Source organism: Fundulus heteroclitus, chromosome 2, assembly GCF_011125445.2.
Source record: "Fundulus heteroclitus isolate FHET01 chromosome 2, MU-UCD_Fhet_4.1, whole genome shotgun sequence".
Taxonomy (NCBI): Eukaryota; Metazoa; Chordata; class Actinopteri; order Cyprinodontiformes; family Fundulidae; genus Fundulus; species Fundulus heteroclitus.
The window spans coordinates 38,185,706-38,206,898 of NC_046362.1; the positions used below are offsets into that span (position 1 = coordinate 38,185,706).

The following is a 21,193-nucleotide window of genomic DNA, read 5'->3' on the forward strand; positions in this document are numbered from 1 at the left end:
GCATTCCCCTTGTTTATAATGGCTCATGATGATATAGAAATAAAATTTAAATTGTGATATTACTGTTAAATACTCTGATTATGATACAGATTGCACTTAGCTCACCTTTTCCCATCCTTATGATGACCCCATTTACATTGGTCACCATCATCAGGTGTGGGAATAAAAACTACCAAAAATTTTATCCAAGCATCTTAAATTGGGATATCTGTTTTTATCCAATACATTATAGGTACTACTTGTAATTCCAATTAATTTAGGACTTATATTTATTCATTCCATCAGCTATTTTCACGTTTTTATCTCGTCAACAGGGCGTGAAATATAGGGCATGATTTTCAGTTCGACATACAACACAGACTCCGCCCACATGACGCTCCGCTAAGTGCGACAAAGTAGAAATGATGCGGACCCAGAATAAAGGCCGTAGTCTTTGATGATTAACTATCTAACCTTATAAACTATTTATTTTTGTGTCAGTGCTCCCTAAATGGGAATAATTGTCTAATTTCTCAATTGTTCCAGTTGCTGCAATATTTGTAAATCATCTTAATATTTACGTTCAGGGTTTAAACTATAAAGAACGTTTTAATTCATTCTAGAAAAAAAAAAGATTGAATTGAAATTAATTCCTTGAGTTAGATTTTAATAATTTCATCAAACTTAATTACAGTTAAGAAGTACAATTAATACAATTTATTTCTCCACATTCTGTTAAATCCTAATAGGTTGTTGTTACAAGAACTATTAAACAAAACAACAAAAATATGAATACATGTAAAGCAGAAATAAGTCGAGTTCGGAGGAACAAACTACAGCTTAAAATAACATTTTGCTTTTTATTGGTTCGCCTAAGTTTCAATCAACAGGAAAAACGATATGTTTGTATGCTTGGTGTTTTAATATGGAAGATGCAAAACATTTATATATATATATTTAAAGAGACATTTTTTTTCTTCAGGGAACAGGTCTCAGTGTTTCCCAGTTCTGTAGTTGTAAATGTCTTACAATTTCAAAATAATATGAATTATATCTAACCTTGCAATAAATGGAAGCATTAAGTTAGTCAGATATCTCTATATCAGTCTTTCTGCATAAAGTTTGCATGTTATCCTTGTGCATGAGTGCAATCTTTCTGGGTACTCTGACTTCCTCCCACAGTTTGTATGTTTAAGATCCCAACCGACCTGCATACACACAACCCAGCAATAAGAGCACATCAGCTGGTGTAGATAATGGATGGATAGAAATATTAATGAATAAACGCTGGCGGCGTCTCAGCATGAGCAGAACAAACTGTTCACTAAATACAGCAGAACTGATGCAGGCTGCTGACTTAAGTTTATCAAAGCTTTAGCTTTAATTATTGTAAAACCACGTGTTATCAGCTCATTTCTAATCGGACTGAAATAATGTATCTTTAAAGTGTTTGAAAAAGAAAAACTATTAATTTATTTGTCCTCAGTATTAGAACCAGTGATGTTAAGCAGTTGTGTTTAAAACATATTTGGTTTATATACATTAGACTAGAAAAAATAAAAATACCTTAATTTAGTTTTGGATAAAATCCTGGACACAAACAGATAAAAATATTAACAAAAAACACACACAAGAAGAGAAAGAAATATTTTAAATAATTAAAACAAATGTCCTTCAAACAGCATTTATTTCAGCATGAAATACATGAAAATTGCTTCTTTCTTGTATTCTCGTATTAACAGCTCCAGTCCAATCTTCTAAGGATCACATTATTCAGCTTATACATAGTGGGGACATGTTTTTCTCAAAGTTTTTTTGTTTAAAAAAAAAAACAAACAAACAGAAAAATAAGTTATAAATAATTAATCTATTCAGAATTAGAGACTGTGTTATTAAATAAAAGCGCTCCTGGCAGGAGGCCTGGATCATATTTGGACAGGAACGCTGCAGTTTCTAATGCAAGTGTCGACAAAACAACAATAAAGTGCTGGATTTCTAATACTGCAAGGCACAAACTATCAATGACAGGATTGTCTTTTTGCTTCTAATATAAAAATATTAGGAATAACAAACATACAAAACGATATCATGTAGTAACAGCACAACAAGTAAAACCTTGTCTAAATTTAAAATCTGTTCTCTTTTACATATGTATAAGAAATTACAGCAGAAATATATACAATCGATTCTCTTACAAATCCACATTTTAGGGTTTAGTTAAATTTCTCAAGACATATGAAAAGCAAGCTCCAAGCTACTCCACAATAAATAAAGAAGAAATAATAAGTAATACCAGTCATCAACCTAATTCTGCAAATAAAACGTGTCTTGATAAATTGGGTCATAAAAATCATTTGGCTCAGCCGTTATTAGACTCAATATTTAAACATTTTAAACTATTGTGAGGAGATAAAGTCTTCAAGAAACAAAGAGCATTTTAGACCTTTTCCTGCTCTCTACTGGATTTTCCTAAAGCTAAAGTCTATTTTTTTTTTTAAATCTGAGATTTTCTTGCAATGCACAGCAAAGATTTAAATCCAGAAATTAACCCACAGCAGGTCTGTAAAGTTTCATGTTTCAGATGTGAAAAAGTTAGTTACAATGTCTGCAAAAAAAAACTAAATGCATCACAACGTCTATAAAAATACAATGATTTAAATTCGACAAGAATATAGAACATAAAACGTGTCCATCACTCTTTTTTCTCCTGTTTTTTTCTCATCATGTGGCAAATGTTGGAAAAAATCCACTTGAGCTGCTTTCTAGCATCAGATTTCTTCATTTCTCTACGGTGAGACGTCGCTGAACCCGTTCACCGTATTAAGCGTCTCTGCAGGTCCAGACCCAAACAGCAGTCGCTTCCTTTAGCCTCGCCTCTGAACGTCCGGATTTCCCAGCTGTCATGAATGCAACGCGACCTTCTCAGACGGTTTCTAGCCGTCTTTCCGTTCCGTGCTCATTTCCTCCTGAGGCTTGATGATGATGTGAACGGGCCTCTCGCCGCCGCCCTCCTGATGCCTGGCTCTTTGTGCCGTCGCTTTCACACACCTCCTCCTCCGCCGACGCCCCGATGGGCCGCAGACGTTCGCCAGACGCCGTCTTCGTTCCAGCGGCTGAACTGTCCCTCTTCAGCTTGTCGTTGCTGCCTTGCTCTGAGCCGACCTTCTCCGCTGTGAAAGCAAGACGACTCAAATGTGTTATTTTATGCACTTGTTAGATTTATTGCTTTCAAGCACATCTGGAAGCTTGCGGCGCTCTCACCAGGCCGGCTGTTTGCTGGTCTGTCGCTGCTGCTGCAGCTGTCGGTGGTCCTCTTTGCCGTCGGCTTGGTTCTGGATCGGACTTTGTTGAAATTTCCTTCCAGGATCCACTGGTGCTGCAGCGCTTCATCCGGGGTCATTCTTTTTGTTGGATCCCAACTAAAATCAGAGGAAAATGAGAATTACACGTGAAAAGCAGAGGTAAATCCTGCTCTGAAACAGCCAGACAACGTTTAAAGTGTCAGTGCAGCAGGCAGGACCAAAGAGAAAGTCTGTGAAGTGCTGAGGCCAGAGGTGTTGGTTAAACATACGCAAGGCAGCGCTGGATAAAATCCAGGAACAAAGGATCGTTGGTTTTCAGTGCCGCTGACATCTCCACGGAGTCGGGTTTCCGCTTCTTCCCTTTGCTGTTAGTGATGTTCCTCGGGTTTCCTTTGGAGTCTGCACACACAACACAATCACTTATTAAATAACCAGGCTAATAAAACACTTTTACTCTTTCTGGAACACCCAAGCCTTGCAGGGCGGTCAAATCCTGCGCTAAAGGGGCGAATTCACAAACCTGCCTTTTCACGACAAATTGGACACACAGCAGCCCTACTAGGCAGAAAGCGTCTCTCTGGGGTGATGCAGAGGGAAATCTGTCCATACTTCAGATTATTAATGTAGATCACCACTGAGGTAGAATTATGCTCTCTTTTCATTCTAAAAATATTTCACATACAATTGCAAAAGATTTCTTTAGACCACCTGAGACCACCTTACAAATAAATACATCTTTAACTTGAGTCGCTGCTTGTTATCAGTTGAAAGACATACAACGAATTTAAACTATAGCAAATAAAAATGGAGCACAGCTTTGTGAATTTGGCTTCTAATGCAACATCACTGCTTTCTGCACAGGTCACACAGTTTGCTGAATAATTTCAATCTAACATTCTTACCAAAGAACAATTTCCTCCTTGATGCCGACTGGACAAAATCATTTGGAGGCATCCCAAGAACCTGCAGGTTAAAACATACCAGAACTCGTTAAAGTGCAGAGGAACCAAAGAAGTAATATGTTTCTAAAAGTATTTACCCCTTTTACACTTTTTTTTTTTTTTTTTTTTTTTGATTTAGGGAGGAACATTTTTTCACACAGGGCCAGTTTGGTTTGGATAGCTTTTCCCCTTAGCAAAGAAAATCAACGTTTGAAAACTTCTTTTTCTGCCATCAAAATTATTAGTTTGCTGATCTGAAATGTGAGGCAGACACCCCGTCTACTTTTAGGACTAGACTTAAAACTTTCCTTTGTGACAAAGCTTCTAGTCAGAGTGGCTCATGTTACCCTGAGCTACCTCTATAGTTATGCTGCTATAGGCTTAGGCTGCTGGAGGACATCAGGGTCTATTTCTCTCTCTCTGCTGAGTTCTCCTACTGCTCTCCAATCTGTATTGTTTGTTGTTATTTCAGCTTTTAACTTTTTGTTCTCTCTCATTTTTCTCTTCATAGAAGGTACACCTGGTCTGGTGTTCTGTTAGCTGTGACATCATCAGGGGAGGCAGATCATCTTCTATTACCATCTAACATAGAAAGTACTCCTGGGTCAATGTGAGCTTCTGAGCTTTCTGTGTCTCTGCTCTGTCTTCTCTAACATAGAAAGTACTCCTGGGTCAATGTGAGCTTCTGTGCTTCCTGTGTCTCTGCTCTGTCTTCTCTAAGCCCCAGTGGGTGGAGGCAGATGAGCGTTCACACTGAGCCTGGTTCTGGTTCTGCTGGAGGTTCTCCTCCCTGTTAAAGGGGAGTTTTCCTCTCCACTGTCGCTTCATGCATGCTCAGTATGAGGGATTGCTGCAAAGCCATCAACAATGCAGACGACTGTCCACTGTGGACAAATTGAACTGAATTGAAGGACAAACAGAAGAAATTTGCAAGGTGGTGAAGACTTTTCCCCAGCAGTGTTGTTCTGTGTCCCACCTCCATTATGCAGGCTATCTGCTCCACTTCGCTCTCTCCTGGGAAGAGAGGGTAGCCGGTGTAGAGCTCAGCTAGGATGCAGCCCAGACTCCACATGTCGATGGCCATGCTGTACGGGTGGCCCAGTATCACCTCCGGGGAGCGATAGAAGCGACTCTGGATGTAGGTGTACACTGAGGACAGAGAAGGTAGAGGGGAAATAAGGAAACAGGGCGCATTCAGATATTTATATTTATTTCTAGACAGTTTTCTGCTTTTTACCTCTTTGCTGTTCGTAGCAGCTCGATCCAAAGTCGACCACCTTGATGTTTCCCGGCCCTCGCTGGGACAGAAGGATGTTCTCCTGTTGAAAGATTTTTTGCAAACAAATTAAAAACCCTCCACTCAAGTAGTGGTTGCAGTGCAGCTTCTCCCCACAAGAGGGAGCTCAACGTCATTCCAGGAAAACTTCAGAATGAAATCAGCGACAGCAGAAGGTGATTCAGTGCAAAAGCATGATCTCCATCCAGAGACGGACAGCAGTCAGTCCCATCAGTCATTTTCTAAAAACATACGGAGGTGATTTAAATGTCCGTACCGGTTTGAGGTCACAGTGGATTATCTTCTCCCTGTGCAGCATCTGCAGGCAGCGGAGAAGAGCGTGGGCGAACCGCCGGATGAGAGCCAGGCTGAAGCCCTGGAAGTTGTTCTTTTTGATGAGTTCATAAAGGTTCACCCTGTCAGAAGGGACGAAACATCCATCACGGTGCTGAAGAACATTCACGGGATTAATTAAATCTCCTCTTTAACTTTTATTTTTGTTGTATCACCACATGTTTCTGCAGAAAGAACAATGTAAGAAATCTTACAAAGGAACCAGACACCTCTGATTTAACCTGGACTTTGGCAACGTACGTGAAAAAGAGCTGATTGTGTTCACGTTCACAGGCAGGCAGAGACACAGAGTGCTATTCTTGCTTCTTGTGATAAGCATAAACTTCTTTAGAGTCTACGCAACTGGATCCTTCGCACCATGAAGCAAGACGGGGTAAGAGATAGGGCCCTGATCGAGGCTTTAACTAAAGGATACGGTGACGGTAACGTTAGACAAGGTGCCGGCCCAAGACGTCCCCTAAAGGTCATTCAGCCTGAGTGACACATAAAACTTCATCCCTTCAAATAGATATCAGCGGCGCTCTGTTCTAACAGGTAGAAACCACTTAACTCTGTTGTTAGTACAGTTATTTACCAGTAAAACTAGAACTCAGAGAGAACTGGGTTTGGGCATCAGGGTTAGGGTTGAACGTGTTAAAGGTGAAGCGCCTCCAATTAGGAGATCAATTATTCATCAAAGTGTTTAGAGTCTCCTTTGAAGGCGCGCTCGTTTATGCTCTCACTAACCCGAGAAGCTCGAAGGAGATGCAAAGGTGGTTCCGGAAGTAGAAGTGCTCCTTCATGTGAATGACGTTGTGCAGGTTGTCTTTGTCCTTCTTCTTTATCACCTCCAGAATCTTCAGCTCGACGAGAGCTTGGTGATGAAACCTGCAGAAAAAAACCCAATGTAGAAACTGTTAAAATTCAAAGAAACAGATGTTTCATCAAAGCATGCATTGGTACTGAGAATCGGATGGAGAGAGGAGTTTCCCCGCAGCAATCTGAGGCACGCTGCGGCCATTTTGTTTTCTGCATTATTGAAGTGGTGAAAAACCCCAAAGGCCAGCAGGACTCAGGCATTTGTAGCCGACTGTGTCTCTCAGTGGCGAAGGACAGGTAAGATAACACCCTGAAGCACCGACTCCCATCAGGCTAAATCTGGTCGCAACAAATTGGCAGACTCATAAAATGTAAAACGATCACGGAGCAAGCATGTGGGAAAATCTTACAACGCTATCAGATGTTGAAGAAATGCCAAAAGATGGCTCTGGGTTAGTCACAAGTCATTTATTCTTCAGATGTGGAGAGGTGGAATATGTTCGGAAGCTGTAAATAACCAGGGTCATTTTCCTAAAAGTTCCTCCGTTTGCAGGAAGATCCAAACGGAAGAGAAATAAATTAAATGAAGTGAAGAGAGGAAAGGTGAGCACGCACCTCTTCTTGTTGCGAATCATCTTGATGGCGACCAGTTCGTTGTTCTTGTGGTCCAAACATTTTAGGACTTGGCCAAAGGACCCTTTCCCGATCACTTCAAGAACTTCAAACCTGTATGCAATGTGGTCATGCAGCACCTGGAAGACAGCAGAAAACACCATGAAGCTCTCCTATCATATAGTCCACTATCACTACACACTATATATATATATATATATATATATATATATATATATATATATATATATATATATATATATATATATATATATATATATAGCAGCATTCAGTGATTCCTGCCAGAAATAACAGCCCTCTGCTTGCATCAAACCCTCTAAGCCATCCCTCACATCGATAAGCCTCCTCAACATGTCATTACCCTGACGTAGCTCCCGTGTTCGTCATCGTATCCGTTGTTCTGCGCCGCTCCCTGGGAACCCTCGATTTTCTGGGAGCCCAGACCCAGGTACCACACCTCTGCGTAGTCGTTGATCTCCTCCTGCTCGAACTCCGTCAGGCGCTCCCTGAAGTTATTGATCGCCTCTGCAGCAGGAAGTTGGTGGAGGAGGAGGAGGGAATGATGAGTCAGCGTTACATTTAAAACTCCCCAGCAGAGGGTTGAGGAGCGGCGTCTTTAAATAGCACTGGTAACTCATTAACAGGAGCCCACCTACACATTAATAAAGGCGTGAAAGCCTGTCTCTGAGCTCCTGTAATCCAGATGAACGTCCTCATCCGGGCGTACGCACCTGTAGGTGACATGGGCAGCCTCTGTCCTTCATACACTTTCTCCTTCTCCAGCTTGTTGCTGAAGACTTTGCTGTTTCGAGGCGCGGACACTTTATCTGTCGCTGCACCGCCGCGCATCGAGAACTGCTGCGTTGGCTTTGACCTCTCGACCTGCACAAAAAAAATGTGCTTTTGAATATGAGCAAAAGGAACAAAAGCTAAAATTCGTTTGGACAGCTGAACATCTGTAGAAGCTGATCTGTTGCGTTAAAAGACCTGACAGCTGCTCAGTGGATGAGGCTCTCACCGTTTGGTAGTTGTTTTGACCCCCTTTGTTGGTGATTTGGGGCAGGATGTTGTCGGACTGCTGGTGCTGGTTTTTGGCATTGCTGACCACCACCTGGACCACCGGCGTTTCAAGCTGAGGCAGGGAGCCCAAACCAGAGCTGAACTTCTGTAATTCACAGAAACCGTTTCATATTTTCAGACTTGCAGTAGTTAAAGACACAATGAGACATTATTGTATGAAAGAGTGACAACATATAAAGAAAATGTGATTCATCAAACTGCAAATGGATTGAGCTTGTTGGTGCTGGAAATCCGGCTCTGGTTGGTTCAGAACCAGGGTTTAAAAAACGCGTTCCCAACATCACACCTTTCCTACGGTTTAAGTTTTTTTTAACGAGGCTGGGGGCCGTAATATTTTCCTGCAGCAAGGTTCAAGAAGCACTGCCCCTCCCCCACCTGTTGCCACACACTGCCGATCAGCTGGCTGAAAAAAGGCTCTTGGTCGTTTTGGTTTCATCCTAAGAAAAACTAATTTGGCTGATATAAGGTAAGCCTGTTTTAAAACTTCAGTTTCTGAAATGCTGGGTTAGTTTTTATAAAAATATAAAATATATTATAATAGACATTTCACAAAGTTGGCCATAATGTTTCATACATGAGAGAAAAATTAAAAAGAGCCATACAATGCACAAGTTTACGGCACATATTTACATTTTCCTCTTTAATCTTACCCTCCCCTCCCCTCACCAAAAAAGCTCAGCTCCATAAAGTCTGCACAAAAATCTAATCAAATAAAGGCACATTTATACTAAACCATTGAACAAAGGAAATAGACACAGATATTTATCAGACTTCCAGTGTAACAATAAGGAGCGTCTCGCAGTTAAACATGAGAAAGGGATGAAATTCCTTTGAGCGGAAATAAATGCTAAGGGGGGGCAACGATGTCAAATATAGCCACTGGTGTGCAAGGCTGTGGATTCACACTGAGAACCAAAGAAATAACAGAAAAGTAACTGGAACAGAAATTAGATAATCTAGGGCAGAACTACTAAAGAAATGTTAGTTTTAAACCAGACGTGAAACAAAAGTCCACTTTTGTCTCTTAAGTCCAAAAAAGTATTTTTTAAAAGTATTTTTTGGGGGGAATTAAGATTTCTGGCCTTGAAACTCTTCCACCAAGGACGTTATTAACTTTGACCTTAGCTGAGGCAACTTATCCCTGCCCCATATTGTTTTCTTACATTAAAGCTGCGTATTTTCCCCTCTTTCTGCACAAAGTTCCTCCTGCATGATCTGGATCACGCGGTTCCTCATCAGCCTGGTCTCTCTCTCACGTTCTACCTCCCATCATGGAGGCTCAGGTGACCTGGACCCCCCTGGCAGGCGGCGGCTGGAATTACCAGCCGTGATGAGAGTAACGCGGAGACAAAGCCTCGCCGGGCGGGGCTCTGACAGCGGCTGTCTGTGGCGTCTTTGTGGGAGAAGGCGCTGCGCAGCGACCGGCTTTTCTCTGACTGACACTGTGATTGCTCTCGCCGCACGATTACATGTGTTGCAGCCATGCGGCGCTCAGCCCCTACAATGATGGACGAAATTAGCCCTCCTGTGCCACGCCAGTCCTGCTGCTCCGTGCCTGTAATGCATCCCCACATCCAGTTCACTCTCAATCATTCACAAAACCCCACAAAGTTTTTTTTTTTCTTTTCCTAGACGGCAGTTATTTATAATTTTTTAATTTGATGTGATGCATGCTGCAGCAGGATCCGCTAACCTGGTTGTGACGCATGGAGACGGGGCTAAATATAGTCACAGGCACATGCCACAACGGGCAAACTGGCCGAGGGAACAGGATGTTTAAATACGACGTTCTGGAACCAGTGGTAGGTTTACATGTGCATGTACACATGGAAAACGGCTGCGCAGCTGCAGCAGTAGTTATCATGAGGATCATGTGTGTTGATAGCTGAGAGCCAGCTTCTGTTTTCGCTTCACTGTTAATAACCCAAATAGTGTGAGTAACAACAGAGAGGCCTTTAATGTTCAAAAGAATCCCCTCTATAGATGCTGATCACATGTGGTGAAAGAAGTGGGCTTTTCACTCGTGGAATGATCAAAGCTCAAATGATGCTCCTGTCGTTACGTCACGTTCTGGGTTGTGTCGGCTGCAGCGGCGTCACGCGGGCAGGAAGCACTGACCTGTGAGCAGGGCCGGTTGGTTCCGATACGGCTGCCCTCCGCTGGGAGCCGGTGAGGGTGAGGGAACGCCTCCGGCCGTGACGCCTGCAGGAGAGATGAAGAGGTTCAACTAAATGAGGAAAAAGATGGCAGCAAATAAAAGTAGCCATGCAAGACGTGTGACCTTTATTTTTTATTTCAATTCAGCACAGAATGATTTAATATGGGATCATTGTTGCTTTCCACTAAATAAAATACAAATCATTTTGATCGATATCGATAATTATCAACAAATTCAATAAATATATTTTAAGATGAAAAACAAACACTAAAGTCAAACTCAATCTTTTATTCAACCAACTTTTTACCAAAAACTGCAAGTATTTAAAAAAAAGCCTTTGAAGGGGGCGGAGCTTTGTTCCTGGGTCTGCGTTGTGATTGGTTGGGAGGATATAATGACTTAAATATTAACCTATGACTAGAATGTACAAGGGAGGAAAACTGTTATTCTATTAAACTTTTTATTGACCCTTTTTTTTCCTATCATCGATATCTAATGTTATTGAATTATGGTCCAGCCCTAATGGAGCTGAGTAACATAATAATCACACAGCTTGTTCTGGCTTGGTTCTCCAGTCTCTTTAGCAACCCACAGCCTCTGGGCATCTGAGCCGGCCTATAACCAGGCCAGTAAAAATAATGCACTGTGATCCTAAAATAGATCACTCCTGCAAAAACCCAGCAACAACCGTCGTCTCCGTGCTCGGTGCAGGTGCACGTCAATGTGTGCGCAGAAGGAGGAGCCCGCTGGAGATCAGTTTGGCAGAACGTGAAGCACCCAAAACATCTCGATGTCCCAGAAAAGGGAGGAAAAAAGAACGCTGAAGCACACACTGTAATGATTCAGAGCCAGCTTACACGTGCTTCATTAATCAGCGTGCATCTCTGGTGGGCGGCACCATATGGGTGAATAAAGGCTTATCCTCATGTGGGGATCCGTGCTAAACTCAATCTACCTCTCTGGCAGAGAAGGAGGGAGGGGCTGATCAGGATGAGTGGTGTGCTGTTTGCAGGTGCGACGTAGGAAAGAACTTCCCCATCGTAATCTCAGGGCTTTACCGCTGACTGGAGGCCTAAGAAATACAAACTAAATCCACTGAGGTGCCATTCAAGGAAACTGAAGAAAAAAAAAAAGTCCTCGAGCTACTCTTTAATTTAGTTCAAGTCATTTCAGTTTTTATTATAACACCTACTCTCAACAAATGTGACCTCAATGCACTTTACTAGGCATACATTCAGTTATCTATGCAGAAATACAATAACACGTCAAAGAATCCTACAGACAGATTAGATTAATTCCAGTTCATTCATTTAAACCTTTAACAACTCATTCAGCAATCCCCGACGTCTCTGTTCTCATTTACGTTGATACACAGCTTCATGAAACCTCATTTCAGAAATTCAGTTTCAAGCATATCAATTTATGTTATAGAGCTTCATTAATTTCTAGTGTTTATTTCTACGCTTCCAGCAGAGAAAAATAAATAAATTTAGGTCTCAAAGAAGTTCGATTCAACCCCCAGTCCCTTCATTCATAATGCTGGACCGTCAGTCTAATCACCGTGAATGTAAATAAGACATCACATGTCCATTCCTATTTTTTTTGTATTTTTATTCTTATTTTTCTCTTTTTCTTTGATCCACTGTATATATATGAAGATTCACTGTATATAACTGATGCACCTTTCCTACATTTGCACCTTCTCTCTTATGAGCCGATGTGGCAAGTGAATTTTTCCAATGTGAGATCAATAAAGCTTATCTTATCCAATCTTATTTTATCTAAGATTAAAGACAAAACTTTGCGGCATGTGCACCTTTCTCTGCCCTCGTTTTTCCTTCCACTCAACTTTCCATTAACATAGCAGCCCATAGCTCTCTGTGTGCCAGCTTCTTCTTTTCTGGTTCGGATGTAACAATCCTGTGTTGAAACCTTTTTTGTTTAACAGATAAAGTATCTACATTTAAATATGCCTGAGGGTTATTAACTCTACGCTATGATTGGTAAACTCCTGTGTTCAGTCAGGGAGGTGGAGTACATGTAGTTGCAGCGGCGCGGCTGTTTAGTCGTGTTTCGACCTCGGAGGTTGAGCGTGCGACACCAGGAGCCGTGTAGGTCACCGTGGCAGGTCGGCTTCCTAAAACACCAGCTGTGAAGATCCGCTGTAAGCTTCTCTAATGACCATCAAACTGCTGTCTTCTCAACGGGTGAACCGGAGTCACAGGTCAGTGACATCTGACCACATGTTCAGCTGATATGAACGCAGATCAGCACCAAAACAGAGAAAAACTCGTAGGCGATCACGACAGAATCAACTCCTGCTTCAAAGCTGCAGCTAAAAACAATAAAAGATGCTCCAAGGTTTTACAAAAGAAACTTTTTAAGTTGCTACATTCAGGTTAGTGATCCACTTTGTCCATGCAGCTGCACAGCTTTCGTTGATCTAGGATGATCCTTGCAAATGTGAGAGAGGAGCTTCATCTCCAGGAGGGTCAGTTGGTCAGAGGGCCAAAGCGAGGCCATAAACCGGGGGAACCAAAGTAAACATCAACAAACTGTAAAACGCTCCCACTATCATCTGTCAGATGTTTAATTATCAGCGTGAAATCAGTCCATCGTATCGTCTCTACAGCGGATCATGACCCCAGTTTGACCAGGAGGTCAGAACGATGCTTCTGAAGCTGACCCATCTGTATATTTAACACGAGTTTTACTGTTTTAAGATCCCATAACAGCAATGGATAAATTTAACAGCCCCCATGTACGGCGTGAAAAACATACCAGCACACATTTAGACTTATGGAATCTGTCAGCACAACAAACACTGAAATAAATGGGCTAAACAACGACTGAAATAGAAATGGATCAGATTTTTCACCAAAACTTGGCATGTGTTCAGGAACAAAGGTGCAGAACTTTAAAATCAGCGTTAAAAAGCGTTAACAAGGAGAGGAGACACCAGAATTAAGGTCTAATTTGAAATATTTCACTATTTAAATCCATAAACCATAGCAAAGTTTTGGTTTATAAAGTTAGGGCGTCAATTTGGCGGCTCTATTGTCAAGTTTCACCCTTGAATTTATGCAAAAATGAAATCACTGCAAATGTTGGATCTGTATCTAGGCAGAAACAGCTCACTTCACATTCAATTACAGTGCAGCGTTTTAGCAAACATTAATATAAATGACACCATTCTAATACAACTTAAGGTTTGGAATTTGCACTTCATGTTAAACAACATTTATTTCTTAGATTATATCAATTAGATCAACACAGCTAAAAAAGGACAGCCGTCCACATTTGTTCTTTTCAACTCCTAAAATCTGCATAATGATGTCAGTCTTACAAAAAATACAGATTTTAAGAGTTTCCCCCCAGCTGTGTCTCACCTTGTTATTTATTTCCGGCAACATGCTGTTTTCAGTCAGTCTTTGCGGCTCAAATTCACAGGAGAAATTTATAAAATCCTACAAAAAGTCATTATTTCCAACTCAGAGCATCCACAAAGAAAAAGCCAGACTTTCCAAAGGAAAAGAGAAAAATCTGTCTTCGTCTCCCACGGAACCGGCAGCGATGAGTAAAATCCTGATGACTGATGAGAATCCCCGACCCAAACCTCCCGCACTGCCGGTTTTACGCGCACCGGGTAATGCGCTGTCGTCACAGCGGAGATTAGCGAGCGCGACAAGCTGTCGACGGTCCCTGCGCCTGAAGGAGCCACCTGTTCGGGTTGCTGCCTCTGACAGCTGGGGACGGACCGATATAGGTCTTTTATTTTAATGTCCTCCACCTCCAGCAAGCCTATTATGACCCAGGCGCTTTCTAACAGCAGCTCTGAGGAGAAGGAGAGCGGCGGAGAGCGAGGGGGGCTTGACGCACGCACCTCCGTGCCGGAGCGCACAGGGCAGTAAATAACATGCAGACAGCTCGCCCTCCAGATGACGGAGAGGCTCTGCGCCAGAAGGCGTCTCGTGTAGTCAACCTGTAAATCTAATCATTCTCCGTCAAATACTTGCTATTTTAGACGGTTTCGGTGAAGGAAACCGGATCCACGAAAACGTTTTAACTGGAAAATCTTTTAAATATTAATATAAGGCGTTTAAAAAAAGATTTGAATGTGAAAGTCTGAAATTAAATATAAACATCTCAAAACAGTACATTTCAATGCAGATTTCAATTCAATTTAATTTAATTTATACAGCTCCAATGAACACATGTCGTCTCAAGTCTCTTTCCAAAGTCAGACTCCTTCAGATCCTCCAGGTTGGTGAGAAAGTTTCCTCTCTAAGGAAACCCAGCAGGTTGCATCAAGTCTCTCCAAGCAGCATTCACTCCTCCTGAAAGAGCGTAGAGCCACAGTGGACAGTCGTCTGCATTGTTGATGGCTTTGCAGCAATCCCTCATAATTCATTGATTTCTTCCCTGACCCGTCTGCTGGGTTCCTTGGTCTCCATGATGCTGGATGTTCTCTAATGTTCTCTGAAGAACCTCTGAGGCCTTCAGAAAACAGCTGCATTTATTATGAGGTTAAATTACTTACAGCTGGATTCTGTTTGCTGACATGATCGTCTCAAAGAAAACTCGGCTGAACCTAAACTTCCACAAATCACCATTTTTCTCCTCTTTGCGTTGCTTTACCAACTAAAACCCAAAGAAAACACCACGAGGTTCTGTGGTGGTGACAGGAACACAATGGGGAAAAAGTTAAAGCGGTCTGAATATTTCCAAGAGCTTTTATCCAACTCACTACAAGAGAAAGAGAAAAACAACCAACTGCACTTCAGCACTATTACGTAAATTCAAGAGGTTGTTTTCCAGTGACTAATCTCTATCTGCAAGAGGAAAACAGCTCCATGTGATGATTAGTCCACAACAACAGGAGATGAATATGATAAGATGATCCTGTTATGTAACAGTCCTGGACACCTCAGTAATCAGCCTCCACTAATAAAGCAGCTTCTCTCCTCCTTAAAACGACCAGAGTCTGCAGTCCCTGCTCCTCTGTCCGTGATCATAAATTAGACAGGGTCCATCTAACTAAACCAACAGATGGCTAAATCTTTAAAGACATGAATTAGACATTTATAAGACATGCTTGACATAAAGGCTGCAAAGTAAAGCAGTGCAGCTGTTAACCGTTGCCTTGCAGCAATGTTCTCCCTCTGCATGTGTGGGTTCTAGCCAAGAACTCCAGCCTCCTCCCACAGCTCAGAAACACGCACCCCGGGCCGATCGCCTTCAGGTGGGAATGTCTTCATGGTCGCCCTGATAAGAAATGGTGACCTATTCAGGATGTTCTTGGCCTTTTACTCTCTGACTGCTGGGGACGTCCATGACCCCGTTCTTCCAGACATCTGGTTCACATTAAAGCATTTGATCAATTACATTTCAGGTAATTGGTCAGGTACATTTGTTGCCTTCACTATCAGTTCTGCAGACCCTGTAGCATATAGCACAGTAGTACAGAGTCGATGAAGCTGCTGCTTTAGTTTAGGTGACCATGGACACCCGTGCCTAGCAGGCGTATGTAACATGAGTTTATTCACACCGTTGGACTGGATGGTCAGAGAGCGGACTAACCAGAGATGCACCTCGCTTTTTTGGTCAACCAACGACTGCAGGAGAAGAAGAAATTAATTTGTTTGCAGATTTTCTTGTCAAAGCCATTTTCAGGACGGACTTTTGAAGCAAAGCTGGACATCGTTAGAAAAGGTCAAACATCTCCTACTAGCAGGACCAGGAACAGGATTATTAACGCTACTAGTAGCCCTCTCTGACAGGCTCTGACCAATACTGCAAATTTTATTACCTGGAGTGCTTGTTATTAGCCACCGGTCGACATGGTGTTTGGAGCCACTTTGGGCCCAGACCTGCCTAACCAAAGCAGCAGCCTGTAATGATTCCTGTCTGCTCGTGCCTGAAAAGCTCCTTTTTGCAGTTCTGTGACATCACTTCCTGCTCTCTGTGCTGCACCAGTAATCAGGTCTGAGTGGTTACACCTGCTGCAGCTCCAATTACTGGGGCTGTTGCACCTGGAAGGAGCACCACATATTCCTGGCTCTCCCAGCGTGTAACCGCCAGATTCTTGAAAGCCATCAGGTGAGTAGACCATCCAGCGTCCCGTTGTTGGACCTTCTGATCATCGACCTGTCTCGTTCTGGTTTTCTCCTGCCTGCCTTGCCCTTATCGGATTCTCCTGTTGGCTTCTGTGTTCTGGACATCGATCTCTTGCCTCTTGACCACGCCTGCCTGTCTCTGCCTGTGCCTGGATTCTCCTGCTTCCTGTGAACGACCCAAGTCTGGACCAAGGCCCTGTCTCCTGTCTCCTGTCTCTGCCCCTGATGGGACACCTCTAGCCTTTCTGGACAACACCTTTTTGTTCATACCATACATTGTGCAGGAAGACAAGCATAACGGACACACAAAGATATCAAAACAATGGCCATTAAAATCTTAAATACAATTGATCAGGTCACTGCGACGGACTGGCGACCTGTCCAGGGTGTACCCCCCCCCCCCCCCCCCGACCCCAATGGGGATAAGCGTGTCGGAAATGAATGGATGGATTTCATTAGTTCACAGTCCTGCAAGACTTCTGCATATTTCTTAAATAACAAGGTCCAGAGAAATCCAGGTCCCAGCAGCAGTGTATGCCACATGCAGCATCCAGTTCAACGGCCCAGCAGACAAAAGCCCAACAGATTCAAAACGGAGGGGAGGGTTAATGTAGAAAGGCTGGGGGCAATGAGTTGAAAAAACGGGACGGTGATTTAAAGGGGAGGCTATGAAGCCTCCTACCAGCTAATTCAGAGCAGGTGATACCCAACAGGTGAATTCTGGGCTGGGATGAGCTTCAGGCTTTCTTGCCTTAGCAGTAGGTTCCTAGCTTGCCATCAACACCTGACCAACTCTGTGGCTTCAACAACAAAAAAAACAAACCCTGCTACTTCTTGCCCAGTCTGGCCCCAGTAGGCTGCTCCTATAACCTCCAACAAACTCTTTCCCAGCAGCCACTACTTCCTGCTTATATAGCATCTTCATTGGCTTTCCACAGTCACATGACAACGTGGTGTCAGAGCAGGGCAGTATTATATTTATTCTTAAGAGGAGAGCTAATTCCAAGTTTGTTTTTCAAAACTTTATGCCTGGATTACAAGAATCTGGTTGTGCATTACAGCACCAAGACAAGCAACAGTGCTTTCCAAACCCTTTTTGGAAACCAAAGCGGATCTACGGCTGAGCGAGCAGAAGCGCGAGGAATGGAGCTCCTCAACAGAAAGAGGAAGAAAAATATTGAAATCTAAAAAATGATTGCCAGACTGTCAATTTCTGGAGCAAGCAGGAACTTTTATTTCGAGTACCAGATGCGCTGAAACCAAAAGCAGAGCAAACCATGTGGAGTTTCCACTAACGAAGTACCTAGTGGGATGTCGTCCTGATCAAATATTCTGGATTTTTGGTTAGTAAAATGCTGCTAATGTCTTAATTAATATTGCGGTTCTATGAAGTTATTATCAATGATATTTAATGTGTGTCCCAGCTGTATCTGCAGTAGAAGGAGACCTGTGGACTTTGGGTTTGTTTCTTTAATAAATGTAATAATTCTTTAAACCTTGCCTGCTGACGGAGCCACGAGTCTGTGATGTTTCCTGTGAATCAGCCTCAGGTGAGACAGAGTCAGTCCGTCTTCACCCAGGAGACAAAAGGACGCAGCGCAGCATTTATCGCCTTGGCAATGAAAAACCCATGCAGCAAAGCATGATGGGTAATTTATAATTCATATAAGAGAAATCAACAACAGATTAGAGTTTTAAAAAAACTCCAAACAGATATGAATTCAGTTGAAATATTGATAAATAATGAGCAGATTAGTCTGAAAGAAGGGAAAACAGTGAAAACAGCAGCTTGCCTTCACGCCTACCTCTGGCTGGACCCTCCTCTTCCTCCCCAGGCAGCAACAGAGGAGCAACCTGAGCCCACAGCAGGCAGGTGAGGTCCCGTCTTCCCACATAGCACACCTCCTCCATGCTGCCACCAGCACAGCCTGAACGCCTCCTCAGCCGGCCAACCTCATCTCCAGCCAGAGCGAGGGACGTCTCCCAGTAAATAAAGGAAACACCGGGTTGTTTGCAGAGCCACAAAACTGGTCATGAAGATTTTAGGCCAGAATGTTTTCTTTTAGAACCTGGGGTCCACTTTGTGCCATGAAGCTCCTCCTCTGATCTGCAGCTGAGTCTCCACCTTTAGATCTGTTCACCTGCTTAAAATCTGGATCACCTCTTAATTCAGTGCCTCCCCAACACGTCCAGGATGCCGAGCATCATCTAGGTATCCATCCTTACATGCCAGCGCCCGTTCTGGGGTACGGACAGAGAGAGGAGAGAAGAAGCTGATGGCAGCACTGGGGAGGGAGCGTTCTTCGTCTTTGCCTCTGACGTACGGATGGGATTCAACCGGGGACCCATCCTGAGCCGGAGATAAAGCAGCGGGGGCCTGGCTCTGTGTCTCCTGTAGGGCTCTGAGAGCGGCGGATTGGTGGATGGGCGGAGGAGGGGGGGGGGGGGGCGAACAAACAATGAGAGGGAAGGTATGGCAGATGCAGATCCCATCGTGCTCCCAGGTGAGCTCCTCATGGGGCTGAGGAAGTCAGCCTGGGAGGAGGTTCTGCTCTAATGGGCCTCCCGTGGGGCCCAGCAGACGCCTCAAACTTTCCTCTCCATTCACACTCGCCACTGTATCCTGGAGACGCAGCTAGCGGGACGCCACACCCCCCGCCTGCCTCTCCTCGTCTTATCCTCCATCTTTTTTACCCGTCTTCTCACAGTAGAGCTGCCACGGGTCGCTGAGGGACGCCTAAACGTCGCTGACTACCAAACACCTTTGTTTCTGGTCATTTCCTTTGATATTTAGTCATTCTAGTAATTTCTAATTAGATTCTTTGATTTAAACGTAGTTTTATTAAGATTTGATTTCTCACTTTTACAGTTAGAAAACAATGTTTGACAGGAATAGTTTATTATACAACTGAGCCTCTTTACAGTTTGGAGGCTCAGTTGTAAGATTGATTTAAATCAACCCACACCGGTAAATCTGAATTTTTAAAGTATTTATAAATCTTTAGACATTAGCACATTTATTAATGTGACATAAGACTGGACTTAGTGGAAACAATAAGCTGCAAAAAAACAGAACACAATGATTTACTTTCACTATACTGATACTCTCAGGCAAATCAGATTTAATTTAAAGATTTAACACTACAAAAAGGGAACTAAAAGTAAATAAATTTTTCTTCAAATGATGTATGTTTCCTTGATTTGAGCAGCTAAATAAGACCATTTGCCAATGGAATTAGTATTTTTACCCCTAAAATAAGATAATTAGACATCCTGCACTTGAAATAAGATGATGGAGATGAATTGTTCTTATTTTAAGTGCAAAAAAACGTATTCCATTGGCAAATAGTCTTATTTAGCTGCTCAAATCAAGGAAAATACACTGATTTCAAGCAAATTTGACTTACTTTTAGTTTCCCTTTTGCAGTCTAATAGTTTTTTCAACTGTGTTCAGACTTACAGCTGAAGTCAGATTCATTTCAATCTCTGAAATCTGGTAAAACTCTTAACTGGTTCAAATCCTACCTAAAAAACAGGGACTTCTTTGTGTCAACAGGTAATTTCTCATCAGAGCGGACAAAAGTCACATGTGGGGTTCCCCAAGGTTCAGTCCTGGGAACCCTTCTATTCTACATCTATATGCTCCCACTAGCTGAGATTCCTGACAGGTTCAATGGAGGGCAGCAATGTAAAATGTTGCTCTGAGCCCCTTGTCCCTCATGCTGCTCAAACTCTACATGTCTTTGTGCCGTTGGTTTTCTCACAACCTGATGCTACATCTGTGAAGGTTGGAGGGGGAGACAGCATCTGCAGTCAATGTTTGGTTCAGACACTGTAAAAACCAACCAAACATTGCTGCTGTAGCTATTTGTTAGCTACATGTCATGCCACATGTTTATCTGCCCCTGGGCAAGGCACTTAACTCCAAGCTGCATACCAATCTGCACGAATGGATGAATTTGGCTCTGCTATAAAAATGCTTGGAGTGGTCGGTAGGAGTAGAAAAGTGCTGCATAAATTCAGTCAGTTTACCATTTAGCTGAGTCAACAGCCGGACCGTCAGGACTGCAGCAGGGCGTGTTTATGAGCACAAAGGATTACAAGATGGCTGCTCTTCCCTGTGAGCCACAGTCGCTCCTGCTCCACAGGTTCAGCTGTGTCGTGTCCTTGTTGTTGTTCCTTCCCTTAAATCCAAGATCCTTATTGCAAGTTTTTGCAAAATCCTTAAACAGAAACTGCAGCTTATTTTTTTTTTGCAGGCGTCATCCTTGGCTGTATCTACTTCCACCCTCATTTCCTGCACAGATTTATAGGAGAAGGACTCTGATGCAGTCTCAAGATGTTTAGGTTTTCTACCTATTTCATGTCATATTTTCCGTCTAAGTAACGACTGTCTTTAAATGAGCAGACGTACTTATTGTCTCTCTGCTCCTCAGACCCAGATGAAAGTGCCGTTACAGTGAACGCTGAGTCAGGACAGGCCTCCCCTGCAGCTTTATTCTCAGCTGCTTCATAAATGTCAAACTGGAAGGGCCTAAATGCCACGTGTCTGTTTA

General features: G+C 42.9%; 1 protein-coding gene across 1 annotated transcript; it reads right to left on the bottom strand.

Moving 5' to 3' along the window:
• Window positions 1–1,647: 1,647 nt before the first annotated feature.
• Window positions 1,648–18,881, bottom strand: dyrk4 (dual-specificity tyrosine-(Y)-phosphorylation regulated kinase 4). The gene is given in 15 exon segments (XM_036126859.1): window positions 1,648–2,984; window positions 2,986–3,149; window positions 3,241–3,398; window positions 3,551–3,680; window positions 4,184–4,244; window positions 5,199–5,371; window positions 5,460–5,541; window positions 5,776–5,914; window positions 6,579–6,719; window positions 7,266–7,402; window positions 7,645–7,808; window positions 8,015–8,165; window positions 8,302–8,448; window positions 10,482–10,565; window positions 18,443–18,881. Coding segments are annotated over 15 exon segments (1,893 nt in total). The 5' UTR covers window positions 18,533–18,881; the 3' UTR covers window positions 1,648–2,912.
• Between the last annotated feature and the right edge of the window lie 2,312 nt (window positions 18,882–21,193).